The sequence below is a fragment of the Fusarium tjaetaba genome, assembly GCF_013396195.1.
Source record: "Fusarium tjaetaba strain NRRL 66243 chromosome Unknown NRRL66243_c0000092, whole genome shotgun sequence".
Lineage (NCBI taxonomy): Eukaryota > Fungi > Ascomycota > Sordariomycetes > Hypocreales > Nectriaceae > Fusarium > Fusarium tjaetaba.
This window is the reverse complement of record NW_023501288.1, coordinates 212,263-240,251: the sequence shown is the minus strand read 5'-3', so window position 1 is coordinate 240,251 and position 27,989 is coordinate 212,263. Positions and strand designations below refer to the sequence as shown.

The 27,989-nt window shown below is 49.2% G+C and overlaps 9 protein-coding genes across 9 annotated transcripts; 4 read left to right on the top strand and 5 right to left on the bottom strand.

The window, feature by feature from the left end:
• Positions 1–29: 29 nt before the first annotated feature.
• On the bottom strand, positions 30–5,823 carry FTJAE_4983 (uncharacterized protein; the record flags this gene model as incomplete). Its single annotated transcript, XM_037351443.1, has 2 exons — positions 30–5,740; positions 5,808–5,823. 2 exons carry the CDS (start codon positions 5,821–5,823, stop codon positions 30–32), a joined length of 5,727 nt encoding a protein of 1,908 aa, XP_037207992.1.
• Positions 5,824–6,641: 818 nt separating this feature from the next.
• Positions 6,642–7,743, top strand: FTJAE_4982 (phospholipase; the record flags this gene model as incomplete). Its single annotated transcript, XM_037351442.1, has 4 exons — positions 6,642–6,901; positions 6,959–7,119; positions 7,168–7,597; positions 7,656–7,743. The coding sequence occupies 4 exons, from the start codon at positions 6,642–6,644 to the stop codon at positions 7,741–7,743; spliced, it is 939 nt and encodes a 312-aa protein (XP_037207991.1).
• Positions 7,744–7,935: 192 nt separating this feature from the next.
• Positions 7,936–10,596, bottom strand: FTJAE_4981 (SPB1-like protein; the record flags this gene model as incomplete). The annotated part of the gene is made up of 4 exons (XM_037351441.1): positions 7,936–8,489; positions 8,541–10,164; positions 10,380–10,529; positions 10,579–10,596. 4 exons carry the CDS (start codon positions 10,594–10,596, stop codon positions 7,936–7,938), a joined length of 2,346 nt encoding a protein of 781 aa, XP_037207990.1.
• A 674-nt stretch (positions 10,597–11,270) lies between these two features.
• FTJAE_4980 (dynamin GTPase) lies at positions 11,271–14,130 on the top strand (the record flags this gene model as incomplete). Its single annotated transcript, XM_037351440.1, has 3 exons — positions 11,271–11,568; positions 11,623–13,647; positions 13,697–14,130. 3 exons carry the CDS (start codon positions 11,271–11,273, stop codon positions 14,128–14,130), a joined length of 2,757 nt encoding a protein of 918 aa, XP_037207989.1.
• A 429-nt stretch (positions 14,131–14,559) lies between these two features.
• On the bottom strand, positions 14,560–16,070 carry FTJAE_4979 (uncharacterized protein; the record flags this gene model as incomplete). Its single annotated transcript, XM_037351438.1, has 2 exons — positions 14,560–15,660; positions 15,714–16,070. 2 exons carry the CDS (start codon positions 16,068–16,070, stop codon positions 14,560–14,562), a joined length of 1,458 nt encoding a protein of 485 aa, XP_037207988.1.
• Positions 16,071–16,738: 668 nt separating this feature from the next.
• Positions 16,739–17,776, top strand: FTJAE_4978 (uncharacterized protein; the record flags this gene model as incomplete). The annotated part of the gene is made up of 1 exon (XM_037351437.1): positions 16,739–17,776. One exon carries the CDS (start codon positions 16,739–16,741, stop codon positions 17,774–17,776), a length of 1,038 nt encoding a protein of 345 aa, XP_037207987.1.
• Positions 17,777–21,158: 3,382 nt separating this feature from the next.
• Positions 21,159–23,117, top strand: FTJAE_4977 (MYND domain protein; the record flags this gene model as incomplete). The annotated part of the gene is made up of 1 exon (XM_037351436.1): positions 21,159–23,117. One exon carries the CDS (start codon positions 21,159–21,161, stop codon positions 23,115–23,117), a length of 1,959 nt encoding a protein of 652 aa, XP_037207986.1.
• Positions 23,118–24,193: 1,076 nt separating this feature from the next.
• FTJAE_4976 (rRNA processing EBP2) lies at positions 24,194–25,560 on the bottom strand (the record flags this gene model as incomplete). The annotated part of the gene is made up of 3 exons (XM_037351435.1): positions 24,194–24,510; positions 24,569–25,271; positions 25,321–25,560. 3 exons carry the CDS (start codon positions 25,558–25,560, stop codon positions 24,194–24,196), a joined length of 1,260 nt encoding a protein of 419 aa, XP_037207985.1.
• A 526-nt stretch (positions 25,561–26,086) lies between these two features.
• FTJAE_4975 (uncharacterized protein) lies at positions 26,087–27,121 on the bottom strand (the record flags this gene model as incomplete). Its single annotated transcript, XM_037351434.1, has 2 exons — positions 26,087–26,987; positions 27,036–27,121. 2 exons carry the CDS (start codon positions 27,119–27,121, stop codon positions 26,087–26,089), a joined length of 987 nt encoding a protein of 328 aa, XP_037207984.1.
• Between the last annotated feature and the right edge of the window lie 868 nt (positions 27,122–27,989).

Sequence of the window (27,989 nt, the reverse complement as noted above, 5' to 3'; positions counted from 1 at the left end):
TCCTAATTAGCAAGGTATTTTAACAATTCTTACTCTTCCACTTTTCTCCTGGCTTTGAGCTGCCGTCCACATTGCCACGGTACAGCTAGCCACCACCACTCTCCGACTCTCAGTCCAAGGCCATCCTCGTCCTCTTCAAGCACACCTGTTTTTATGCCCCAGTCCATAATGAGCTCGGCCTCGAACTCTTCCAAGATCGGCTTGAGTGCGTTGCAAACGCCCTCGATCGTAAGATATCCTCTCGTAGCATATACAAAACAGAAAGCTCCTAAAACATCCATCCACCGCTCTGCATCTCTGCGTCCGAAGAAGTCAACCCATTGTGGAAGCAAGTGCTTTGCAGTCGGTGGTCCCTCATTGATGCTCTTGCGGATGACACCCACGTCCTCGTCATATTTGTACGAGTCCGTGGGGGTCGCTTCGATGTTCCAAAAGTAGCTGTCTTTCTTCAACTTGCGCATCTCGTAGTACCCCGGACGGAAACCCAGAGGTATATGAGGCACATTGACTGGAGTGAGCTTGATCCTCTCACTCGCGTTGAGATTCATGAGAGCCATCACAGCTCCGTCTTGGAGGTTGAAAGGGACCTGATAAGCTTCACCACGCCGGAAGGTCGCATCCAGTTTTGACTTGAAGTCTGCAGCATCTTGGTACTTTGTTCGTTGGGCAAGTTTTCCAAGTACATGCCCGAAGGCTTCGTTCAGTCTGAAAGGTCTTCCGGACAGAGGCGGACGTTTGCTCTTGCAAATGATGCGCTGTGCCGTCAAGACATCGATGGCTTCCTTCAGTATGGCATTGATTTGGTCTTGATCGCCGTCTGCCAGTGTTCCAAACTTTTGCTGTATCTGGTCAACTGTGTAGCGACTCTCATCTGTGCAGCAGAGAGATCTCACCCAAGACCTCGCAATGACCTCATTCGTAATCTTGACTTTCTGATACAGGCCACTGAGCATGTTGTCAACAGTGACAAATGCTGGGGACGTGACAGCCTCGAACCGGGCAAAGACAGATGACTGAGGATTGTAGAATTTCTCCCTTGGGTCTTCTTCCTCGTGAGTAGCAGCTGCAGAGGCGGAAAAGTTGTCTTCGAAGTAATGCCTTGTCGATGGCAGGTCAACACCCTTTCTGCGAGGCAGTTCAAGGGTCCATTCAATCAAGCTGTCCCAATCATAGTCCATAGGATCCTCAAAGTCGAATTCCGGGAGCTCATTCTTAGAGTAGGCAACTATGAACCGATCTTGGAAATCCTTGGTTAGTTTCCTGACATAGGCACCCTGGTCTCTCCGGGCATCGATCCAGAACCGGCGGATATCCTTAAGGGCAAGATCAGGGAAAAGCTTAAGGAGTAGTCCCCAATCAACAGACTTGTCGGCACCACCAAGGAGAACACGAACAGCGACCAAAGCGGCTAGAAGACGCTCTGAGTCACTGTCAACGGAGCTTGGGCCCTGCTGGTCATTCTGGCCTTGCTGTCTCTGCTCAGCTTCCTCGGGAATGGGCATCAGAGCTCGTGTGACCAGGCGCACACGTTTGACTCTTGGTTGTTGTGCTAGTTGCTGGCGACTGATGGACGCTCGAGGTCGACTGACTGAGCCTCGGCCGATACCTCGGCCTCTCGATTGGCGGCCAGCACCTCGCGCAAGCTTCTGTTGCCTGTATGCCGGGAATTCGGGCCATTCAGTGCTATCATCTTCCTCATCAGACGAAGTGTCCAACAGAAGAGCACGGTCAGGAACGTCTCCTGGGAAAGACGTTGGAGTAAGCTGCCAATCCAGGGGCCAAGAAATTTCAGGGGCTGGAGTCTCAAGCACTTGATCGTCCCTTTCGCTCGAGAATGAGATGAAGATATTGTGAGGGCCGGCTGCTCCAGGCGGTGCATTGATGAATGATTCCGACCACGCTCGCTCCAGGTCCATGCAGCAGTACAGCCTCTCAATGAAGCACCGGTACGGGTCAAGAACATCTTGACGCTGGAGCTTATCACGGTTGAGTGAATGCGCTTTCCTATCAATCATGTCTATCATAGACGACCAGGCAAACCAATTCGGGTCAGGCATCCATCCCGTCAACGTGTAGCTGCCATCTTGCATCTCGAAATCCTGGAGTGTAATACGTGGCCAGACACCATCGTATCCGGAAACAATGATCGGCTTGTCAAAATTGATCTCTCCAGAGAAAGAGATGGAAAGCCGTTGCTCCAACGTAGCCCTGAAGTCATCGGTGAAATAGCGTTCGGATCCTTCGATACCATCCTCCTCCAAACATGTGTTAGGGTCCAGAAAATGAAGGGCTTCGGGAGCACCTTGAGAGGACTCAAAGTGTTCATAGCACATTGGCTCTCCCATGTCGCTTTGCCACGCCCGGGATCTTGAAGGGCGTCCATCTACAAACATGCTTTTGCGTTTTCGACCACGCTTTGCAGGCGGCGGGAAGTCTTCTCCATCGTCGTCATACTCATCCAAAGCCCGCTTCTGGGCAGCTCGTGCCACGTATACCGGTGCATCTAGCATCTCGACTTCTTCGGGGAGATCTCGCCGACCCCGTTTCAAGAGATCGCTATCAAGTTGCGCATCGAAAGGAGGGGGAAGATACAGATCTGGGTGTGCTTCTTGAATCTTCTGAGCCACCTCAGAAGCTTCGGGAGAAAAAGGATCAACCCCAGCTGTGACAACCAAATGGCATTTCTCAGTCACGCCTTTCTTACTGCGAAATGTGAGCCAATGTTCGGCCACAATCTTATGCTTCAATAGTTCTCTGAATGCAGCTTGGTACGAGCGGATTTGTGGCACTACCTCAGGAAAGGCTTCGACCCATCGGATACTGATGGCCGTCCACAAAGATTTGCCTCCTGGGAAAACCCCTTGATTCTCTGCCAAGATATTTTGTATGATCTGGGACACACGGTTGTTGATGACAGCTTTGGTAATAGGGGTATCGGTGACCATAGGCGCCTTCGGTTTCACAGAAGAGCCTGCCGCGCTAGGTGTACCATTGGCAGAAGGTTGAACAGGCTGAGGCTGTTCGTTTTGAGGAGTTGGGTCTGGATGAGATCCGTTCCTTTGGAGTTTCGATCGAGGCGTCTTAGGAGACGCTCCTGCGAGGCTGAATCGATCCAACGAACTGAGAACCGGGCGCAATTGGCTGTTCTCGCCTTGTACAAGGGCACCATTAGTACCGTTAATAAGTGAGAGCTGTTTAGGAGAATCGAACATTGCAACTGGAGGTCGTTGTAATTCCGGGTTGACTTGAAATGCCTCTCCTTTGAAACTTAGGGTTGGCCGTGAAGACCAAGTTGGCCGGGCTGCAATTGGGCCGCGTGTTCTCGATACTGGCATCGGTGTTGTTATATCCTCATTTTCTAGGCCTGGTTCTTTGCCTTCGCCACGAGCCTTTCCGTCCCTTTCACCTTCATTGTTGCCAACCTCTCTTCCAGTGTTCTCATTATTATCGTGGCCTTTGTCTTTATCCTGGGATTCTTCTCTTCCTTTGTTGTCCACAACTCGTTGGTCTGGCTCTTGTGATTCGTCGACAACAGGTGTCGCAGTGTCTTGATCTTCAACTTCTATAACTGATTCTTTTCTTCCACGTCGAGTTGATGTCACTGTAGACACATCAAATGATGGGTTGCAACTCGTCTTTGACTTGGTCACATGATAAAGCAGGCCATTGTCATTTTTCCATGCTCTGCCACATTTTTCGCAAACCCAAGGCCGTGAGGAATTATCATTTTCAGTGGCTTGTTCCACCGTTCCTTTTGGCCTATCCTCACCCTTTTTCGGTCGGCCACGTTTCCTCCCAGTGAGTAGGCTCTCAGTAGTGTTGTTGGGTTCCAGTTCATCATCAACGTCCATTCGGTTATTAATTTCTTCGTTTTCGGCATCAGCATCGACGGTCCTAGTCCGGACTTTCCTAGCGGAATATCTTGTTGGTCTGGTTCTTGTTGGCCGTATAGGTGTTACCACATCTGTCTGTGCCCTGGCAAGAAGTTCCTTGAGGGATACCGGTGGAACTTTGAGAGTCACCACAAGGGTAGCAGCCTTATGAGGTTCAGATTCAGCATCATCCTGCTGGTCTTCATCAATTTCAGGTGGCGCCAGTGATTCAGGTGCTGGTATCTCTGGAGGTAACTCGGGTTCTTGAACAATTGTTTCTGGAACCTGCGGGACGACCACTTCTTCGGCGGCTTCATCCTCTTGCATAACCTCCTCTTGTGGTGGAACTTCTGGTGTTAGAACACGTCGTTTTCGGCCTCTTTTTGCCTTTTTTGTTGGTGCAGGCTTCCCTTTCTTAGCTCTGAAGGCCCTAGGGCGGCCCACTGATTTTCTGTTGGCCATTCCCATGCTGCAAAGCTCAGCCAATGTTGGCGAGTTCTCATGAGATATCGATGACGAGGGCAGTGAGGAGAAACCATAGACATCTGCCGGAGTCGGTGTTGATTCTTGGTCAGCGGCATCAGCTGGTGTCTGAGGGGCGTTTGGTGCAAAGTAACGATAAGAGGCAACCTTTCCAGATCTCGTATGTTCGCTATAAATCTGAAAATGGGCCAGGTGAGGTGGTTGTAGGCCAGGAACCGCTAATGCTGTGGTCATTGAGGATAGATGTCGGCTGTATGAAGGGCCTAACGTCAAGGCATAAACATCCGGGTTTGTAAGTCCAACATCTCCTAGGCGTTTTGCCATCTCGGCAATTATAACAGGAATCGGCTTGTCCAAAGACCAAGGCGGTGATTTGGATACTTCGGAAACGTTAGAGGCTTGACCTATGAGCTGCTTGTTCCCATCATAACCATCCAGATCCGGGTTCCTTGGAGTCTTGCTCTTTCTCTTGCCTGTTGAAAGATACAGGGACCAATCTTCTGCGTTGAGATCTCGGACATATTTGACACAGTCCTTGAATACCTTTTCTCCCAGCTTCGCTGCTACATATTGGATAACGCCTCGCTGATTTAGAAAGCGACACACTTTGGCCAAGACCTTCATTTGCCAACGCATTCCCAGCACACCAAGCTTGGATTTCATATCTTTCATCTGGAGGACTCCCCACTCCTTGACGATGGCCATAATGGTTGTTGCCAACGCAATATAGTCGATAGACTCGCCAGTCCATCGCACGCGCCAAGGGACGGGTTCGAGATCTTCGACAAGGACTTGCCGAGTTAGTGTCATGTCTGGCCGGGCTTCGTCTACACCCTCGCCATCTTTTGGTAAAGGCGGAGCGAATAGCTTCAGCCACATTTTACTCGTCTTTGTGCCGCGTACAAGTGTTGTTCTCTTGACAATGTATCCTTTCTTAAGGAGACTATCGGTTCTTTTTGGCACACTGCGCTTGTCTTGATCTGTCAGACGCCCAAGATCTCCCTGAAGAATACCTTGGGTAGTAGTTGAGGCTATGCCCAACAGTAGCATCCATTCAGACTTGGGGACTCGCTTGTAGTCAACTGCATGGCCGGTAAGAGACTCCCACATGGTATCCTCAGAGGCGTAGACCCGAACATGGTGGGGTTCTGTTGGTTCTGCATTTTGTCCAGGGGTGTCGCCAGCAGTTGAAAGCGCCAGCACTTGGTCTAGAGTTAGGTGATTGTACTCGCGATCAGCGCCGACAGAAATATCCCGTCTCGCAGTGAGCCAGCTCCAAATGGTTGCGGCAGTGCGGGCTTGCACAGCGGAATCACCCTCAGATATTGATTCTGTCTTGGTTGATGGATGATGTATGGCTTTCAAAATACCATCCACGGGACAGCCTAGAGTGAAGTAGTTAGTGATTGGTACTTGAGTAGCGGCAAGAATTAAAATAATCAATCCATGAACCTGCCTTCTTCGCCATGGCATGATATATGAACCAAAAGGCCCCCGATCAAGCCTTCGAGCTCGGATGCCATGTTATCACATGTATCCTATAGTTCATTCTCAAGTCGATGCGACGCGTAAAAAAAAAACTTGACGAAATTGGTCTGGGGCGAATTGAACTGATGAGCCCCAGCAGAAAGATCTTGTTGCTGCACGAAAGAATGATGAAGTGGGGATGGCGGGACCTGAAAAGGTGGAGGGCTCAAAGAGCCGCATGAGCTAAGGACTGAAAATGATGACATAAGCATCTTTCCCCAAATTCAAATTCTCGAGTCATGCGGAGTACAACACAATGGCATATTTATTTAAATGTCAACTGAAACCTAACAGGTGAAACCCTATAGTACAGGTCTTGAGCTTCTAAGTTTCCTCCAAATAATTAGGTCAAGTAGAAGATAGTTCAAAAGATTGCTTCATTACTTAAACAAGAATTAACGAATTGTCAACCGATCAATGTCTTAGCATGATAATCGTAACAGCATTAGATATCTGCAAAAAGAACCTGGGTAGGTAGTCATAATTAATATTGCACAAACACATCAATACGGAGCTCAAATTTCCTTCGATCGCTACAATGTAATTTATTGGATTATCAACTACTATATTAGAGAGATATTTCCTATAATATTGTACCCCATACAGATAGATGATTCGCTGAACCCCAAATTTGAGGTTCGATGTCGGAGTTTTTCATTTTGCCCATCTGTTAATCTGCCAAACCTCACCTTGACATTCTTACATGACGAATGATCCGGCAACACCGTAAGAAGTGCCTTTGCAGTTTCAACTGCAAACATGTCAAGAAGCAATGTCTTGTCTACGGACGAAGCCATTGAGAATCTCATTTCCACCTTCAACGAACTCAACAGCAACAGTATTGATGAGCTCCACGATGAACCAAGTCCCCTAGAATTCATGCGATATGTTGCTCGCAACACACCATTCGTGATAAGGGGCGGGGCTTCGTCATGGAAAGCCTGTCAGAATTGGAACTCTGCGTATCTGCTCTCTGTGATGAAAGGGCAGAATGTGAATGTTGCTGTCACGCCATATGGGTTAGTTCCCTCTGCTAGATATGAGTAATGAAAGGAGCTGTTCGCTGACTCTGACAGCAATGCTGATATGCCTACCGTGCCACTTGGTGAAGAATCATTGGTCTTTGCAAAGCCTCACTATGAGGATCAACCCTTTGAAGAGCTACTTGAGTATGTAGCACGTCAGGGCGCAGATCCTGACTTTCCTCCCGATGCCGAAGTGCGATATGCCCAGACTCGTAAGTTAGTCTACTTGTCTCTTAGAGGCTTTACTGATTGTTCTCGAGAAAATGACAACCTGCGCGAAGAGTACATTACTCTCTTCTCGGATGTACAAAAGGACATCCCTTTTGCAAGAATAGCACTCGACAAGAGCCCCGATGCCGTAAACCTTTGGATTGGTAACTCCAAATCTGTTACAGCTATGCACAAAGACAATTACGAAAATATTTATGTACAGATTCTGGGACGAAAGCACTTCGTTCTACTGCCTTCTTTATGCCACCCCTGCGTCAACGAGCAACCTCTCAAGCCCGCAACGTACACGCGCGGAGATATTGGCATGGAGCTAAAGATGGATCCTGATGATGAAGCTGTTCCTTTCGCAATTTGGGATCCGGATACACCTGAACAAAATGCAACAAAGTTCTCCCATCTTGCCCGGCCTTTACGAGTCACGTTAGAGCCCGGGGACATGCTATATCTTCCTGCTATGTGGTAAGTCATTTTACAAGCCTGTTTTTTCCGCTAAACATTAATTACTTGCATCGGCTAGGTATCACAAAGTGCTCCAATCGTGCGCCGAGGAAGACGAAGGGTTCGTCCTCGCTGTCAACTACTGGTACCAAACCATATACTTTTGATTGCCCCTACAATGCTAATCAGAACCCTTAAACTAGGTATGACTTGGACTTTGCAGGTCCACTTTATCCTACATCGACTTTTGTTCGTGATATAAGCTTGGGAAATAGAAAATAGTCTAGAAATCCGCCCCACACAACAAAAAACCAAAACACCAAATCTATATCCACGCCTCATCCCGTTGCCACCCATGATTACTTCTTCTTCTTGGCAATCCTCTTCTGCGCTCGCAATTCCTTCTTTTGCCTGGGGTCTACGATGCGGTACCTCCCCTTAACCCCTTTAGGACGTCCCTTGATGCCCCGGTTGAGACCGCGGGCGACAACGAGCTTGGGCAGTTGCTTCTGGGGCTTCTTTGCTGCTCTCGAAATAAGGCGCGAGATGCTGGCAGCCTTCTCCTTCTCGGTCATATTTTCGTCATTGTTGAGTAATTCTGACTTCTTCTTGAGCTTCTCAAGCTTCTGTGCGGCCTTGAACTTCTTGCGAGCCTTAGCCTCGCGCACCTTCTTGATGGGGCGAGCATTGAAAGCTCGCATCTTCTCCTTGATCGCCTGCGCAGCAGCCTTGCTGATGGGTTTCTGAAGCTTATCATGTCGTGACTCATCCTCCACAAACCAGTCTGGTAATCCGTCCCTATCGCGGAAGGCGTACTTGTTGTAACCGTCATCAATAGCATCATGTGTTGTCGTTTGACCAGTAGCGAGCCTGTGGGCAAGAGACATCGCTTCAGCAGTGATAATATCGATATCTGCGTAGCTGTTAGTGCTGTGCGCCATTGTCTGAGAAGTCTTGTACTTACCGGGTCTTCCATCGGCTCGTCGGGTGCCTTTGTCCCAATCGTCATCATCATTTCGCTTGACAACCTCAAACCCATCCTCATCGTCCTCCATCTCAGCGTCAGAGTCGACTTGGGCCGCTTTGGTCTTGGTAGACTTAGCAGGAGTCTCAGCTTTGCGATTCTTTGCTTGCTGGGCCATAATAGCTGCCGCATCTCGGTTGACTTCTTCGTCCACACTGTCTTCGGCAGCATCTTCCTGCTCAGGTAAGATCCCGCTTATGCCTGAGAAGATGTCTTGGTTGAAGAAAGCTGTTGCTCGCTTCGATAAACCGTTCGCCCCCTTTGAAGGATCCAGATCGCGGATGAGTCCCTCTGCAGGAGCTTCGTCTTCTTCGTCGGAAGAGGAATTGTCCTCCTCAAGCTCCGAAGAACCATCTTTCTCATCCGCTTCCTCGCCAGACAGGCCATCCCACTCATCATCACCAAAATTCTTACGGGCCTTTTTGGCTCGATATTTTGCATCAACCTCAGCCTTGCGCTCTTTGTATTGGTCGTACATGGACTCAAGCTCTCGCTCCAGGCGATCTTCTTCAGGGTCACTCTCATCATCCGTCTCTCCTGATGAGCCAAGGCCACTGTCGGCCTCCTTCCGGGTCGCTTGAGAGGGAACAATCATCTTGCCACGATTCAATCTCCGCATGGCATCTGTCTTGTCGACTTTCCTGAGTGAAAACATTGCCCCCTCGCCAATTGGTCCACTTTCTTCTAGACCAATGTCAAAAGGTGTGCCCATGTTGAGTTGCATGCGCACTACCTCACGTTGTTTTCGCTCATTTTCCTTTCGCTTTTCTCGTTTTCGTTTCGTGTTTTCTCGTTCCTTCATGTTTTGAAGTTCTTCCTGAATCTTTAGCTCCTCATCCATTGGCTCAACTTCAGCCACTTCTTCCGATTCTTCAATGGCTGGAGTAGTCTTGCTCTGAAATCCAAACAGCTCTCTAACTTTTAACCGCCACTTGAGCAGAAGTTTAAAGTCTTTTCGTCCCAGTACCCGAAGATCTGAACAACAGTTTCGAATTTCATCTGTTGTCTCGGGAAGTTTGTCAAGTGCCGCCAACGCAACATCTCCATTGGGTGGTTGCTGAAAAGTCAAGGAGTTGTATGAACCAAGTACAGCGATTGGGTCTGTTGTTTGTATGAACTCTGACGCAGGCATCGCCTTGAACTGCGTGTAATCGCCTTCTTCATAACCATCTCGCTTACGCTTTTTGACTTCAGGGTTGTAGACCTTGGCCTCGTTATTCGGTGTCGGGCCAGCCAGTTCAGCAAAAACGCTCTTAGGGTCGAGGAATCTCGGGTCCAGGTGCTTTGGAGCCTTGTATCCACGGCATACGCAAAACACTTCACTTGACACAGCACGACTCGAGGGCGGCTTCGTTGTGTCCACCTTGTCGAATAGCTGGTTGAAAACCCAGATAAGGGCATTCGAATCACGACTGCGGAACAGTTTCGTCACGAAGGTTCCAGATTCCTTCAGAAATTCCGTAGCCAGACGTAAACTCTCGAGTACGAGCCGATTTTGGTCGAAAGCGTCCTGTACCCAGGCGGTTCCAACGTTGGGAGCTCCGTCGTGTATCACGGTATCGGCCTTCCACGTTTTCAAGTGCTGTCTAAGCGTGGATCGGCACGCATCACTCGTTATGTCGCTTTGGAATGTCAAGACGCCTGCAATTGGTTTGATAGCCGTCAAATCTGTACCTATTATCAAGCTCGAGCGAGGCATAATCTCAGAGCACACCTGAAGCCAACTCTTTTGAGGTCGTTACTAAGAAGCCATGGGATGGGGGTGATCATAAGACTTACGCCAGGTGCAGCGCAAAGATCAATGACGACCTTGCTCTGCTCGAGGAAGCCATACTTCTTGTTTAGCTGAATCAGTTTAAAAGCTGCGCGGGCTCGATATCCTCTTTCTTTTGCTAATTTGTACCACTTGTCGAGACGCCCTTTGCCATGCTAAGTTCATTGTTAGGCTGCTCGCTGAAGAAAAGATTGGTTGACTTACCTTCTTCTGGATCGCCATCTTGGTGACTTGCAGTAACTCTCTTCGAAAGCCCTTATTCGTAGACTCCGGGCTTCATATGAGAGTTCTGGCAGTATAGACAAGGTCGTGGTACCAAGGAAGCGGTATTGAGGAAGTTATGTTGAGTATGTTGTAGCAGGACGACACACGATCTTCTCAATACTCAAAAAAGTTTGGCCCCACCAGAAATTTTGCGACCGATAAGCCAATCACGTGCCGATAAGACGAAAGCCTAGTCCCTTGTTTCTGGGACATAGATCAATTATAGTATCGATATTGATATCATGGGCGATCGATGGGTCAAGTTTTGGGTCCTTGGGGCAGTACTTTGCCTCTTATTCGAACAAGAAAGATGATGGTTTTTGAGACCTTGCTTTTGACAATTGCCGAAATGCTTGACAAGATTATCAGTAAACTCAGCGCCGATAAGCCGCCATGAAATGTAGTGGGGCTGATTACCTAACTCCCGCATTAGCTTCTCGTTCTCGAAATGGCGGCACGAATGATATCAGAAGTTATCGGGAGAACAGACCACATTAAAAAGCGGCTCAACTCACCCGACCTTGAATGCTCCTCGCCTGCCTCGGTCATTGTCACCAACAACTCGGGCGCGTCGTCGGCCCTCATCATCAAGACTTTGATCTTGAACTATTGCAAAACGGCCAGCGACAATCATGAGCGGACGAGTCCTCGCTGCAGGGCTACGGCCTCTCCCACGCCGCGCTGCGGTTCTTCCCGTTAGACACCTGCATCGCCAATCTACTGGCGGACTTCTTCAAGCCGATGCTGCGATACGAGCCACCCAAAAGCGAATGTGGCAGGGTGGAAATGCATTTCACAATGCTGTTACTACGAGGAATGCCTCCTTCGCGAGGTTTTTACCTAAGCTGATGGTCAAATTTCTAAGGGTGCCGGCAATGTTTGGCGGTGTGGCCATTGGTGCTTTTGCTTGGGTACAATACCAAGCTGCCCGTACGTCAAGACTTGGATAACAAAGTTGCCAACGGTTTTACTAATATAACGCAGAGGCCGGTACGTTCGCCGTGAATTTATTCAACACAACTACAGATACCATATCGAGTACGGCTTCGAGCTTATTCGGAGGTGCCAAGGATATCGCCGATCAGGTCAACCGAGGATGGGAAAGCACGAAAGAAAAAGCAGAATTACCCGACTGGGCCAAGCAACTATTTAAAATTCAAGAAGATATCGGTACTGGCGGTTCGGGAGGTTCGGGCGGTGGTGGTGAGCCAAAGCAGAGCAAGTTCGGTGCCGCAGCTGCTGTTGGTGCCTCAGCCGCCGCCTACGGATACGACAAGTCGGATGAAGAGGACCCTCGAAACGGCGAACAAGCGGCCAAGGATGACCAAATGATGGTTCTGACCAAGAAGATGATCGAGATCCGAAGCATTCTCCAGAGAGTTGACCAGTCAAGCACCCTCACACTCCCCTCTATCGTGGTTATCGGCTCTCAGTCCTCGGGAAAGAGCTCCGTCCTGGAGGCCATCGTAGGCCACGAATTTCTTCCCAAGGGGTCCAATATGGTTACAAGGAGGCCGATCGAATTGACACTTGTCAACACACCCTCATCCAGGGAGGAGTATGGTGAATTTCCTGATCTCGGATTGAGGCGTATTTCCGACTTCGGATCTATTCAGCGAACGTTGACTGAACTTAACCTTGCCGTTCCTGGTAGCCAGTGTGTCTCCGACGACCCGATTCATCTTACAATTTATTCCCCCAACGTTCCCGACCTGTCACTTATCGATCTTCCTGGCTACATCCAAGTTGTGGGACAAAACCAGCCTCTGGAACTGAAGCAGAAGATTTCCGAACTCTGCGACAAGTACATTCAGCCTCCTAATGTCATCCTCGCCATTTCAGCTGCAGATGTCGATCTTGCAAATTCCACTGCTCTTCGAGCATCTCGCCGAGTTGATCCCCGAGGCGAGCGAACTATCGGTGTTATTACCAAGATGGACTTGGTTGACCCTGTCCGTGGAGCAAGCATTTTGAACGACCAGCAATACCCTCTGAGACTGGGTTATGTTGGTGTTGTTCCTAAGGCTCCTCAGAACCAGGGCCTCTTTAAGATGGGCAACACTAACCTACTCTCACAAATCGTCAAACACGAGAAAGCTTTCTTCTCATCTCACCCCATGGAGTTCGGCTCTGAGGCCGGTGTCAATGTTGGAACCCCCACGTTGCGTAAGAAGCTTATGCACGTTTTGGAACAGACCATGTCGAGCAGCCTACAAAGCACCAGTGATGCTATTCGACAAGAACTCGAGGAGGCCACTTACGAGTTCAAGGTCCAATACAACGACCGACCTCTTTCAGCCGAGTCTTACCTTGCGGAGAGCCTTGACGCTTTCAAGCACTCTTTCAAGCAATTTGCAGAGGAGTTCGGCCGCCCTCAGATGCATGAGCTTCTGAAGCACGAGCTCGACCAGAAGGTTCTCGATTTATTAGCTGCCAGATATTGGAACAAGCCCATCGATGACCTTTCACCCATCAATCCCGACCTTGACAACCTTGCCGATCTTCCCAAGGCTCCTGCTGACTCCCTTTACTGGCACCGACAATTGGATGCCTCCACATCCGCGCTTACGAAGCTTGGTGTTGGACGTTTGGCCACCACAGCAGTTGCGTCTTCTATCCAGGCTCACATCGACTCCCTTATCAGCAACTCCAGCTTCGCTAGCCACCCCTTCGCCCGACAGGCCATCATGGAGGCTGCCTCTACTATTTTGAACGAGAGATTCTACAGCACCAGCGACCAAGTGGAAAACTGTATCAAGCCCTACAAGTTTGAGATTGAACTTGAGGATCGGGAGTGGACAAAGGGTCGTGATCACGTTGGAGGTGTACTCAAGAAGGAACTCCAGGATTGCGAGAAGGCGATGAAGAACTTGGAAGATAGCGTCGGCGGACGCCGAAAGATCAAGGAAGTCATGGCCTTTGTCGACAAGGCACGCAAGAGTGAGGTCGCTGTTGAAGGTGACAACCGTAGCGGCGCTGGCGGCTTCAGCGCTGCTCTCCTGAGCAAGGGTAAGTTGACCACAAATTCCCAAAAGGCTAGATACTAACGAATTTACAGGACGTGAGGCTGTTTTCTTGCGCGACAGAGCTGACATCATCAAGATGCGCCTGCTGGCTGTTAAGTCTAAGCAGTGTGCTGACCCCAAGAACAAGTATTACTGCCCCGAGGTATTCCTCGATGCTGCTGCCACTAAGCTAGCATCTACTGCCGTTCTTTTTCTCAATGTTGAGCTCCTTTCCGAGTTCTACTACAACTTTCCCCGAGAGCTTGATCTTCGCCTAGGACGTCACCTGTCCGAGGATCAGATTGAGAAGTTCGCCAAGGAGGATCCCAAGATTCGCAGACACTTGGAGGTTATTCGCCGCAAGGAGCTGCTTGAGTTGGTCCTTGAGAAGATGGAGAGTCTACGACAGCTTGAGGGCCGCGATCGCGAGAAAGGAAACTCCGGCTCGCGACGGGACCGCAAGCAGAGCCGATGGGGTCTGTTCTAAATAGGCTTCCCCTTTAAAAATGAGAAATGAGGTCATACTGGGAGTAAGGAGTTGAATGCTTGGTTGTTGATTTTAGAATATTACCGCAACCAGAAAGACAAGACAAAATTGCCTGAGGAACGCGGTTGTTGGGTATGCTTAAGGGGGACTTGTTGGTCTCTCTAACTGTATCTTGTCAACATATATATGTATGCAAAACCGATTGATGGCAGGCGGATGCAGAGGGCACGTTGTATGAGGATGTGTATAGAAGTGCTTGATTGCGCGCCAGGATACCCTCCTCAATAACATTGAATAGTACAGTCTACTCAAATAACGATAACTACTAAAATGACGCTATATTTTATGTTCTCCAGATATATATGACTGTGTAAATCATCATGTACAGAATTTATCATTATTATTCCAACAACAGAAAGCTCCTTGCTCTTATGTACTACCTTCAGTGGTCATTTGTAATGTCACCTCCCATCGAATACTGCCGCCATGGCCGTATCCCTCGCCCAATCTGTTCTGAATCAAGGCGGAGATACGCTGCCGTAGCTTGCTGAGTGACATTTCATCGTAGCCCTTAACAACACTCAACTTGAGGTTGGCCATGCAGAGGCCATAGTGAACTTGCCAGAACTGGGCATCATCGATGGTCACCACGCTAGGTTCGGTCTCAATCTCTCTCAGAACGGCACTGACACCGTTGTTGCCTCCAGTGCCGCCATAAGACATCAGTAGCATCAGACCCTGAGCTACGGCGAGTCTCATTCCCAGAGCAAACATGGCAAAAGCAATGACGACACAGATGAGGCGGTCGAGCCATGTGTAGAGCGAGATAGAGAGTAGGGGAAGAAGAGCGATGACAGCGGAGAAGGACAGTGTGAGGAAGTGGAAAGGGTTGGAAAGAACACTTGGAAGAGAAGCAAGGTACGAGACACGCATGAGTTTAGCAATGCGAGCATGGTTTCGAAGGCCATATGCCGAGACCAGTGTGCTCACCATTGCGGCAGCAGATACAAGGTCAACAGAGCCATCTGGGCCTTCATGACCATGTTCATGATGAGCCTCATGACTACCAAGAGACTCCAGGAAGTGCTTGAGAGTATGAGAGATCAAGTCAAATCCTCCAAAAAGAAGGAAAACAGACATGGCGAACCCAGCAAGGACCTCTGCTCTCTCGAGGCCAAAAGGGTGTCGGATACTGCTACGTCGCCAAACTTCAAAATTGCCGAGGACATCAACCATGACACAGACAGCAGCGCTACCAGCGTCAAAAAAGACGAGGTGCGAGAGGGCTGTTGTAGCAAGGGACCCTTCTGAACGGAAGAAAACATATGTAGCCACGGCAAGATGGCACATACTCCAGTAACAATGGATGCGTTGGTCTTTTGTCATGCTTTTCCATGCTTCGCGAATGGTCGGGATCGGTAGAGAAGCGGGGAGAACGGGAGGCGGCCTCTGCGGTGGCTCTTTGAAGATTTGATGTTGTGAGGAGATACTGCTATGTTTGTATCTATGTCCGCGACGCTGTCCAATGTTCTTTCAAGAGTTTAGCATGTGCCAAAGTTGGGACATGTACATGATCAACGTACCGACTTGACAGGCCCTGTAGAGATGACTTGCGTCTGGAAGTTAAAAGGGTTCTTAAATCCAGGGGACGCAGCAGAGTCCCCTTTCTCATCTTCACCACCCATTGTTGGAAGCGATAGCGAAGACGAAGACGCAGGCGCGGGAGAGGGAATGAGGAGGTTCGAAGTCGCCGAGTTCTGAGCGATAGCCTCGCGATTGAGTTGTCGATTTACCGCGACAGAGTCGTTCTCTTGGCCAGCACCAAAATCAATAAACGCTTCGTGATTGGTGATATCGAAATCGTCGTCGCTGTCGCCCTGAATGACCAAACTCGGCGGACGAAGGTTCTGAAAAGAAGAAGCACCCTGATAGTCCGACATGTGTCTGCTGCTGTTTTCGGATATCGCGCCTCTTGATTCGGTCTAGGTCGACGAAGATCTCAGGAACCCCCTATTTCTGAACTAGAGGCTTGAAAAATTATGTCATGGGGGTTTTCCCAGAGTTTGGGTCGCACAGAACCTGGTTTCGTCGATGGCGCGAGTCGTGAAAAAGAAGCCTGATGAGTTGGAATGCGTTGACGTCGCGATATCCATTACCTGAGCCATTAGGTTGTGGAGGCGGACCGATGGGGGGTAGATTAGGATCTTTCAGGGGTGCTGTGGAAGATGCAGGGGTTAGAAAGCAGCCACAGAGCACTATCTAGACTATCCATGTCCGGTATAGTGGGTTGATGAATCCCTTGTCTTTGATGTGGCGTACATGGACACAAGCCTCAAAGTAGTCGTCATTAGCTTCATGTGGTTCTATCTGGCTTCAATAATTATTCCAACGTCCATAATCTTGACATAAACAACGACGGAAGGGTGTAGGAGTCATGCAGCAAACTATTCTCCTTCAATAATGTCAATTCGCGGCATTCGACTGTTGCCATGAACCAGTCACATTCGCTTCTTTGTTCCATCTCAATAATTCAACTACCAGTCGTTCGAAGCTTGCGATAGCAATTCAATACGATTGCTGTGCTCAACCTCTTCTTTACACTCTCGTGATGGAAAACACTTCTCATCATAAGCGTGATACCTCACCTACGCCTTCTTCATCCCACCGACGAACCTCCTCGAACTCGAGCATACTATCCAAGTTCCCCTTTTTGAGAACGTCCCCCGAAAAGCGACACAACCAGACCGAAAATGCAATCGACGACAATGGCATTCCAACTTCTCCTCGCCCGGCCGCGAGACCATCAGCGAGCGTAATACAGTACCAAAGAACTCGAAGACGAAGAGGATCACTTAGGAAAGCGGCGCTACTTGGTCGAGGAGCACAACGTGAGCGTAGGGAGAGCCGACCGTTGAGCATTGACACTTCACATGCTGCTGCGTTTGGTCTCGACCCTAATGCTGTAAAGACGGAAAGCCCATCATCGATAGATTCTTTGGGCTTGAACGCGACGTCGGCCAATGGTCAACGGAACTTGGTCAATGGATTCACCCCTCTCCCTGGAGGACTTGGGACAGCACCAGTACTTCCTCAGAATGGAACAGCATCACAAACAACACGCCCAATATCACTTGCGGATCAAGATGGGGCATCTTATACATCGACGGACGATGAAGATATGCTCCAGATACCGGGGAGCTCGTCAACAATTCGGCAAGGCCTGTCTATGTCTTCTGGACAGGATTCATACTTCAATAGTCTAGGATCAGCCTCATCCCACGGGCGAAGGCGTCCCGCCAACCGGGCAAAGTCGCCATTATCATTCAGTGGTCTTTCATCCAACACACTCCCGGCTCACGAAGACTGGGACTACGCGGAAACAGAATGGTGGGGATGGGTTGTCCTATGCGTGACATGGTTTGTGTTCGTTGTAGGAATGGGATCATGTCTTGATCTCTGGAGCTGGGCATGGGACGTGGGAAAGACGCCGTATGCGCCGCCAGAGTTCGAAGATGATGATACTCTACCAATCGTGGGGTACTATCCGGCGTTGATCATCCTCACAGGCGTTATGGCTTGGGTATGGGTTGTTGTCGCTTGGGTTGGTATGAAGTATTTCCGGCATGCCAAAATTAGCGGCGACTAATGTGAGCGTTTGGCTACCTATTTCTGGCTTAATATCTAGGCTCGAATTGAGTTCTGACGAGGACTTGGCTCGATGCAATTAATGATAATAAATGACAACTTATTAATATCTTTGAGTATCGTGGCTTCGGTAGTGAACTTGACAGGTTACTTTCCAGCTGCAGTTATGTCTTAATTTAGCTGATAATTCCAAATCAGCTGGACATTGCAGCTGTTGGTTGATCAATTGTTGGCAACTGTGCACTATCAATTCCTTGTCACAGATCTTATTGGTGTTTTTGAAACTTAAGCGCCGATACAGCGGTAACACTCGCCAGGGCAGCCAATCAGGTCGCTGCTGATCCTGACCAACAGTAGCGACATTAAATCGTGGCACGCTCAGCGGGGTCTTTGCAAGCCTTCAACGAAGAAATTTGATGGAACCAACACATCAAAGTTTAACTTTGCATTAAAATTGACCCTTTATACGCAGGGCTTATACTGGGCGCGAAAAATTCATGGCTGTTATTCATTGAATGTTTGTGTTCTCAGGTGAGGAGTCAAGGGATGGGTGAGTGGCGATATTGAGTCTTTTGTTGCACAAGGCAGCCAAGATGATGTGTATGCGCATTTACGACGGAATATTCCAGCATGATTAGTGGTCAATATTGATGCGTACAACCGTAAGCAGAAATTATCGAATGCAGTCGCTGGTAAAATATGGAGATCTAGGGTAGGCGTCGGAAATCAGATATCATCAAACCTAATGGTGTCCAAATTCCCCGAGGACATCAATCATTGCCCCATTGAGGTTGAGCGACTGTCCAACGGCTGATTCGCATGCAGAGATCGGCGAGATAATCCCCAAGAGCATCCCTCGAGACCGACTGGGGTTGAGGTCGAGAACTCGCTGTCTCCGACAATTTGGTTCTTGGCCAGTATCAACAAGATGGATCGTGGCTCCATTGCCGTGAGTAAGGTAGTGAGTGAAAGTACGACACATGCATAAGGTAATGAACAACCTTGACGAGCACCTTTATGGGTAGTAAGTAAATAAATAAATAAGCAGCTCACCCAAATCCATGCAGTCTTGATAATGAGATATGAAGCTTGACAGGCACGAACTGGCTCTCGCATGATGATTATGATCACTTCTGATGCAGTGGCTTGACTTGCTTTGTATACAGATGAAACACAACGTTGTCACATCACGAGTTGGATCACGATAAGACAAAATCTCCGCACTTTCGATCAATAGTCGGTGACAGTTTCCTTAGTGAGATCCAAGATTCAAGGTCTCTCGCTGTAGAAAATCATCACGAGACCTTAGAACTCACCCTCATGGCCATGTCCACGAGGTAAGCTTGTGTCGGGCCGCCAGCCAAGGAAAAGGGCGGGAGGCTAATTATTCGGGCTTGGGTAACTTCGGCTCGGACTTGATCCCCTACGTCCCGGATGTCAGTTGGGGCCCTTGGGGGTATGGGCACGGCTTTGGCGGCTATTATACGAATATCGATCAAGATATCTGATATACCGTGAAATATTTATAAGTATGGAGCATTGACTGAGAACCACCATCTCATGAAGTATTCTGCTGCCAAGATCCTCGGCCTCATGATGATACCAGTCATGACACTGTCTTGGCGCCATTGACCTTTTTTTCTTTTGTGTCTGAAGCTGAGAAACCCCTCAACAAAGGACAAGACCAGGTTTGAGGAGTTCCCGAGAATCGGATCCGACTGTTGTAGTATTAAACCACTGAGATAAATTAATTAATTACGAGCTGAGTATAACAGCAAAAGCAAAGAGGACAAAGTGACAGGCAGCACGCAAGACAAGACATGGGAAGGGAGACCAAAGCCCTGGTCAATCTCCAGCTACGCCTGAAACAATTCCACCCGTGGCCATATGTAATCAAAATCAAACCACTCAGAGGGGTCCCAACCTCACTTGAACTGACAGATCCAAGGCATTTGCATATTTTTCTCATTTCAGCTGTCAACAGAAAAACCAGGTTTGGGGCCTACTAGATGTACGAGCTTCCTTTGATGAGCTTGTCTTGGAGCTTTGAGTCACCTTACTCAGTGCTCACCTCACCCGTCAGCTTCGTTCGATAGTTAGTAGCCTCGCTGTGTCCGAGTTTCGTACAATTTTTTGGCCATCCAGTCCATCCAGTGCCAGTCGCCAGTTCAGCCACCTACCTACATATTTGCCTGCTGCCAAGATCCACAATCTCATCCATTCTCATGCAGTAGATTCGGGGTTTGTTGACTGAAGAGGCGAGTGATGAACAAGTGAAAGGAGAAATGTTTTGACGGCACAAAACTATTGCTGTGAACAAGATATTAATCCATCCAATGTTAGCCGTTAGAGAGAGGTCTGTACTGTACTGTAGCTGTAGCTGTACGCTGTAACAGCGCATCCACTCGATCCTCCCTTTTGGTAACCCATCTAATATCTTCTAAAGTCCTCACCAAGTTCTATCGATTCCTCTTCTAAACTCATCATCACCGTATCTGATTCGTCATCCTCATCGATAACTCTTCAATTCTAAAATACATCCTGAAAATTGGAATACCTGAGCAATTCGATATCTTCGTCACCTCCAAGGCAAGTACATACCTACTGTACCTTGCTGCAGCTCATCAGCTGTCTTGTCTGTCGGATCTCTCCACCGCCACACACGCACACAAACACACAGACCCTCCCCCAAAAACCCGCCCAGAGAGAGACCACCCCTGGCACTCCCGCCTAATTCGGCCTCCCCTACGGCCCCTACCATAGGTCACCTACAGCACCTCATCAGTGGAGGGACTCATCGGCCGAATGCCTGGGCTTCCAAAACCCGCCTAAAACCAAACCAAACCAGCCTCTTCACACTCTTCACCCCATCCCGTCCCCTTCGACCAACTCTCCACTCCGTCTTTTCTCCCATCTCCCATCAACTTACCTCTGCAGCCGTTCCAACACCATTTCCCCCCCAAAATACCCTCTTCATTTCCATCTTCCTCTTTTTCTCGTTTACTAGTGCTGTACGTATCCTTCATCTATAACGTCTGTCCTCGAACCTCCTCCTTTGGCCGTCGGAAATTGTTCCCCTGCAATCTCACGAGTAATCCTGCGCCAGACTCGCTCCACCGCGTCACGATCCGTTACGATACCCTCAAATTCCTGTCCGACTCGATCTACCTTGACCAGTTCCCCCATCGAGGGGCTTGTCCATAGCATCATCGACCTCGCTTCCTATTGTGTTGTCTGTTAAACGTTGCGAATCTGGCTTGCTTTATTGTCGTCAGGCTTCAGGTCGCCACACCATCTCGACAAATTGGGGTCGTTAATAATCCCTCCCATACCATACCTCCGAAACCCGCCTTGGCCATCCTTCAACTTCATCAACCGCCAACATGAGGGAAGTCAATTTCAGTATCCCCAACGTCAACAAGGCGTCCGTCGGTATTACCACCGCCCTATATGACCGCCGTGCTCTCGACTGCACCTCGACCCTCCCCCTCATCAACTCCCTCAATCATCTCGCCTATCTTACCACATCCTCTGCTCGCATCCGTGATATCCTCACCGTCGATGGAGGCATCGAGCGTCTCGTCTGCATTCTCAAGCAAGGTCGTAGTAAGGACATGATGGGAATGTGGAAGTGGAACCTTGCTTTTCAGTGTGTTGTCAATATCGGCGTCCGAGGCACGGAAAACGTCCGCACCAGAGTTGTTGAGGCTGACATGGTCCCTGTTATCGCTACCATCCTCGATAACTACACAAAAGCTGTTGACAAATGCCGCGAGAAGGCTGAGGAGGCCAAACAGAAGCAGAGCTACGACCATCACCGTCACCGAAGCCATGAACACCGTTCAACCCCTAAAGCTTCCTCCTCCAACTCAGCATCGGCCTCTGCCTCTGCATCATCTTCGTCTTCCACAACAGTAGGTGCCTCTGCGTTTGGTCATCGATCTAGTTCTCGTGTCGATGCCACCGAACAGCGATCTCGTCGTCACGGCCCACCGCCATCCATTGATGTCTCAGCCTCCTACGCTGGGCCATCGACCGCTGCTCCTCAGCAGCAGACGCAACAACCCGCCGATACTGCTATGGGCAACTCCCAATGGTCCCAGTCTTCTTCAGATCGATCTACGTCTTGGGGTTCATCTCGTCACCAGCCCCTGAGAGGTCTTGAAAGTCGTCACGCCACGACTTCGGCCCCCCGTCAGGCCATGCAGCCCCTTGCAACTGCAGTCCCTCCCACCGAGACTCTTGATGGTTTTGTGAGACCTGTTCGTGATATCGATCGCCTTGCGTCGATGGCACCATTCGGCTCAGATCTGTTATCTCAACCCACATCCCCGACTACGCCACTGCCGCCGCCCCAGATGCGATCGCCCACTGTTCGCCCAGCATCTGCTCTTGGCTCCCAACGGTCTCGTAGACGCCCATCGATCCGCCACCAGAACTCGACTGCCGATGCCGACGACATTAATGGAGACAGCATGCCGTCAGACGAGTCACCTGAGACAGAGATGACAGGTACCGATAACCTGCAGTCAGCTGTTGGTATCCAGGACATCACTATGGAAGATGGTGACACTATGCTCGGTGGTACAGCTCTTGACTTGGCTACGCCAACTGTCTCTGAGACCCACCAAGAGGCCAGCACCTTCAACATTAACCACCGTAGCCCTATGGACGGAAGTATTGCCAACAACAATACCCCGGCTCCGGTTCCTGCAATTGGTCTCTCACCTAACCGTCCTACGTTGAACACCCCCCCTCAGCCCCCTCTGGCCGCCACTACCGTCCCTCGATATCTCCTCGACCGCAACTTCGTTCCCAACCCACAGATGGTCGCTGCGATGCCCCGAGAAGAGGATGTGCTCATGTCTTTGCAGCTTCTTGCCTATGTCTCGAAGTACTGTGGTCTACGCTCCTATTTCCAGAAGAGCCACCTCGTTCCTCGCCTTAAGATTGGCAAGGAGCTCGCTGCCATTGATAAGGACATGTCTGCCATGGATGAAGAAGAGGAAGAACCCGAGGTCTACGATGAAGATGCCGACGATGAGGAGTACCTTCTCCCCAACGACTTCAACCTCTTCCCACTGGTCGAGAAGTTCACAGTCCGCTACCACAGCACTGATATGCAGTACTGGGCCGGGGTTGTTATGCGAAACCTCTGCCGCAAGGATGACACACGCGGAGGCATCCGCCAATGCGCATACTACCAGTGCGGCAAATGGGAAGAGTACACTCGCCAGTTTGCCAAGTGTCGTCGATGCCGACGCACCAAATACTGCAGCAAAGAGTGCCAGAAGAGCGCATGGGCTTTCCACCGCCACTGGTGTGTAGCGGCCACACAGTAAGGTGGTTCGCTTGGTGGTGGCTCAGCACAATGATTTACACGACAATCAATTCATAACAGCATCTTCTCGGCGCATCCTGCTGCATCAATGCTTGATTCATACGCATTATTCTTTCAAGGGTTGCAAATGCATTGCACAGCAAAGCGTGTCATGAGCGCATGGCGTTTCTTCTCGATACCACTGGTTTTGCTTTCTTTTTCATGGGCGTACGGGGTTGGGCATCATTGACGGTCATTGGCTTTGGGTGCATCATCGCATGTCATTGCACATTCAACGTTTCTTTGTCTCTTATCTAACACTTCTCTCACCTTGGAGGTTCCCTTTTTCTAATTATTTCTTATTGGTGTGGCTGCAACCGCTCGGGGGTTATATATCTCTGAGCTTTGGCGTTTTCGACCGCGAGCGGGCATTAAGCAGACGACAATGGTGCTCGTTTATGTATATAGATACCTTTGACTGCTGGGGGCTCTCGGATGGCACCACTCTCGAGGGCATGGACATCTGGATATGACTTGACGACGGAGAACGACGGAGGAGGCGATGGTGATTCGCAAAAGACGACACGGGCAGAGTCGGCTGCAAAATTGATTCAGTGGATACTGATTTGCATGTTCAACAGGGTTGGATGTGCAGCCTGCTTGGTGATTGAGCCCATAACAGGGCATCATCTTGGAGGCTATCGGGACTGCTCAGACTTGATATGCAGTCGAAATCAGAATCTTCTATATATTCCTTTGGGTATAGATGAAATGACCAAAAAATCAAAATACCTGGCTCCTAAAGTGATTGACCATGATGAAGCGGACTAATTCGGACACTTTGTAGACAAAACGTGAAGATTTGGAAGACAATCGAGTCCGAGTCTTTGGAGATGCATCACATTGTGCAAGTATGAATAGTATTGTGACAGAAAATATGAATATTGACCAAATGGTTTCGATTTACATGCAAGAGGACCCTAAACGCCAGCCCTTGTACTTCATCTCTAGCCTTTCTTTTCAACAGCAGTGCATCACGCAAGCCAATCTCGCCCCCCGTCTCACTAATGATTATCAACGCAATGTCTCTCCCTCTCTTTACCGGGAGCCCATGGCCTTCCGCCTCGCCTTGCCAGGCCGAGACTTGGAAACTCTGCTGCCGGCCTTCATCTTCTTGGGATCGAAACCGCTGAGATCGCCGGAGCTCATGGCATCGCCTGACTTGGCATGGCGCTTCTTGCCTCCGAAACCGTACTTCTCGTTCTTCTTGGCTCGCTTGTGGTTGGCTCCGGCGCCGACTTGGCCGCGACCAGCGCCTGCGCGAGGGTTGTGGCCCTTCATTTCCTTCTCGACACCGACGTCGAAGATGTCGGCTTCCTTGGTGTCGAGACCAGCACCACCGGTTTCTGATCGCTCTGAAAATGGCTGTTAGTAAGGAGTAACGTAGAGGTGGTGAGTTGTGGGAATGCTTACTTCGCTTGAGGTTCTTGATCTTCTCAAGAGTCTCACGCTTGGCCTTTTGTCGCTCCTGGAGCTTAGCAACCTGGACTTGCTTTCCGAACTTCTTGAGGTCGCGCAGCTTGCGAGCCTCCTGGGCAGCCTTCTTGTTAGACGCCTCCTCCACAAGCTTAGCCTTGACCTTCTCCATATGAGCATCCTCCTTGATCATCTCGGCAAAGTAATCCTTGGGACGAGAGAAGGGGACGTTTTCTTTTCGGAGAAGCTTGCGGGCAGAGCGAGCGGCCTCGAGACTCTGGCTGTAGAAGGCGAGCTCACGCTGCAGATCGTCTGACACGTCGGGGATGGCCTCAGAGGTCAAGTCTGTTGAGATGATGGATTGATGGGTGGCGAATGGGACGGACTTGTCTGTGGGGATGGAGATGCGGTTCAGCGCGGCGAGGAGAGCGGTTGTGTTGTTGATGGTGAGGCGCTGGTGGGGAATGATATCTTCCTTGTCCTCATCTTCGAGGTCCTCGAGATCAGACATGGGAATATCCTCTTCATCTTCCTCTTCCTCCTCATCGTCGTCCTCTTGGGCCGCGGCCTTCTTCTCAGCTGCCAGCTTTGCGATTTCGCTCTTCTTGAGTGTATCTCTCTTTGGCTTGCGAATGATCTTTTCCTCGAGTTCGATTGAAGAATCTGAGTCGTCGCTGTCGTTGATGCCGTTCAGATCGTACTGCATTCTGTTAGCCAAATTCTCGGGCGCGAGATGGTTTATAACAAACCTGAGGCTCTTCGTCTTCCTCATCATCCTCATCATCATCCTCCTCCTCGTCTTCTTCATCATCGTCTTCAAACTCAGCCTCAATTTCAACGGTCTTCTTCTTCTCGTCGTCCTTGTCTGCCCCGCGAGCAGCAGCGTTGCGCTTCTCAGCCTCCTTCTGCTTTTTCAGGAGCTTGAGCTTCTTGAAGTCTGTGCCCTTCTCGGCGGCGAGGGCCATCTTTAGTTTGCTTTTTGTGACCATTTCTGCGTATGTAAATGTCGAATGCGACTTTGTCGTGTTTGATAGTCGGCGCAAAGCTTCTGGGCAAATGTTACTGGGTGCTAATAGGAAAAATCTCCAAATTCTGCCGCGGGACTGTCTTGACCGCCTTGACATTTTTTTAGTGGAGACCTTCCTTTTTTGGGGGTTGCCAATGAATGCCTCTGGCCCACTCACTCAGGACCAAAACTTCATTATAACTCGAGGTAATGTCTTGAGAATATGTGCTAACTAAGTTCCTACCTATTTCACCGCGTCCAATTTTGGCAGTCTAACTTGAAATTAAACAAGGCTTTTTACTTGCTAAGAATTGTACCTCAGTATCTCGTTTCTAACCACTCCTATAAAGGTAGACACACTTCAGGTAATGAAGAGATGACAGGTTCAAGATCTTGCAATACTAGTACAAAGCTGTATTCAAATTATTTGCATTATTTCTTCTAATGTTTACATTCTTCTCGATGTTTATGGAAATCGATTCTCTCTTCAGTTACTTCGGGGACAAGCTTCAGTCGTTCGAGTGTCTCCTCTCAGCAAAAGTACGTTTTGCTTCCTGCAAACTATCAACGTTGATGACATCAACGCCTTCGTCAAGCAATTTCTTGTCAACTTGTCTTTGGACTATTGGCGACATCGTTGGCATGCCCCAATATCGAACCAGGAGACCTCGACTATGGGCTTGAGAGATCTGATCGCGTATCAACTCCAGCTTCCCTGGCTTAAAAATATTGCCAATCGACTTTTTTACCGAGGTGCTGGCATAGTATGAGTTGGTCTTGTCGTATTGGCCTTTTGTTAGACTCTTGAGTGGTGCATCAAAGAAGACGTCGTGTGAAGGGTTGGCTTCTTTCACCTGGCGAAACTTGGTCTTACCAGTTGCCACGACTGTGATGGGCCTAGACACAAACTTGCCGTGGTTGACATGGCTCAACCAACCCCTTTGACGAAGTGGCACTAGCTTCTCCAGTAACAGTGGCCATGATTTATCCGGGTTCGACTTCAAGTCCACCAGCAACACTACAGTCTGGTTCGGTCCGCGATTATATACGCCTCGAGGTAGAAGTCCCGGAACTCTGTCTTGGTTTCGAACCTCGAGTAAGTTCACTAGAGGTTGAATGTACATGGACGTCAAAGTTTTGCCGGCTGATAGATCGCCCTTGGCATGGCCGACCATGAGATCACCCCGGACCTCCCAGACATCTACTTCGATGCCAATGCAACCAGCCGCGATAGCACCGGTGAAAGGCTGAGGCTTCCAATAGTCGTTATGCGAGTGGCATGCTATAGGAATTGGGTCGTCAGGCCCCGAGTCACGCCTGATGTGAAGACTGCCTGCCTGGACTTCAGGAGTATAAGGCCAGATTATGGATGTGGTGGCAAGGATAGCAGCGGACATCAGGGTAATTGAACTATTCGCAGTCAGAAGCAGAGAATGCATATTACAAATAGAGACTCACCTGATAGCGGCTACTGCCATACCAAAGGCAAGGATATAGGGGTTTCTTCTGGCCCTCAGGCGAGGCATTCCATTTTCAGAGACCATTCTTGTTGCCTTTTGCCCTTGGGATGACGAGTATATTGCCTTACAGTGGTTTTCTTGTGGTTGTTGCATATATGGTGATTGCACTGAGAGGTTGGCGACTGAGACAAGTATAGGCCTGCCGTGTATCAGGGAGAGATGTCCTTTGTGCTTACTTTGGATTGAAGCTGTTTGATGTTTTTCTTTCTAAGGTTTGAGGAAGATTTTGTGATCTGTTGACACTTTCATATTCAGGTTGCTATGTCGGTATGTCGTGTCAAGCATACTGTCTGTTATCGTGCTATCGTGACTCTGTCTCAGTCATGGAATTGGTTTTGTGCTGTGAGATGGCCATGGTAATTGAAGTTAACTGAAGATGGTCTCGGGACGTCGAGTGATGATGTCAGCGAGTCTCAGAAGTTGGGCGGGTTAGTGAGTTAAAGTATAATTAAGTTAGTAAGTTATGTACATATGAATGGCTAACATGAGTGAGTCTATAGAGGTTTTGGTACGCCACCTAAGGATGAAAAAGAAAGTGGTTTTCTTTTACAACGATATTCTCCCCTTTGCTTTCTAAGTCGTCTACCATAAGGTACTCCGAGGTCGCTATAGTAAAAGATATCACGGCAATCAACATCCGTATCTAATGATTCTTGTGATCCGCTCAAAAACATCCAGATTAATCAGATTCCCGAGTCTCCGGAATATCACCGAATTCTCTCTTGATATTACCTAGTGCAACCCATTCACAGACACGTCATGGAGATCGATAACCCCGCAAGTTGTATCAGGAATGGAAACATCTCCGCCATGACTTGACTTTGACCTGATACCTTTCTTCGATATAAGATATATTGTGACTGAACCTCTCTCTTCTTACAACAATCAACTA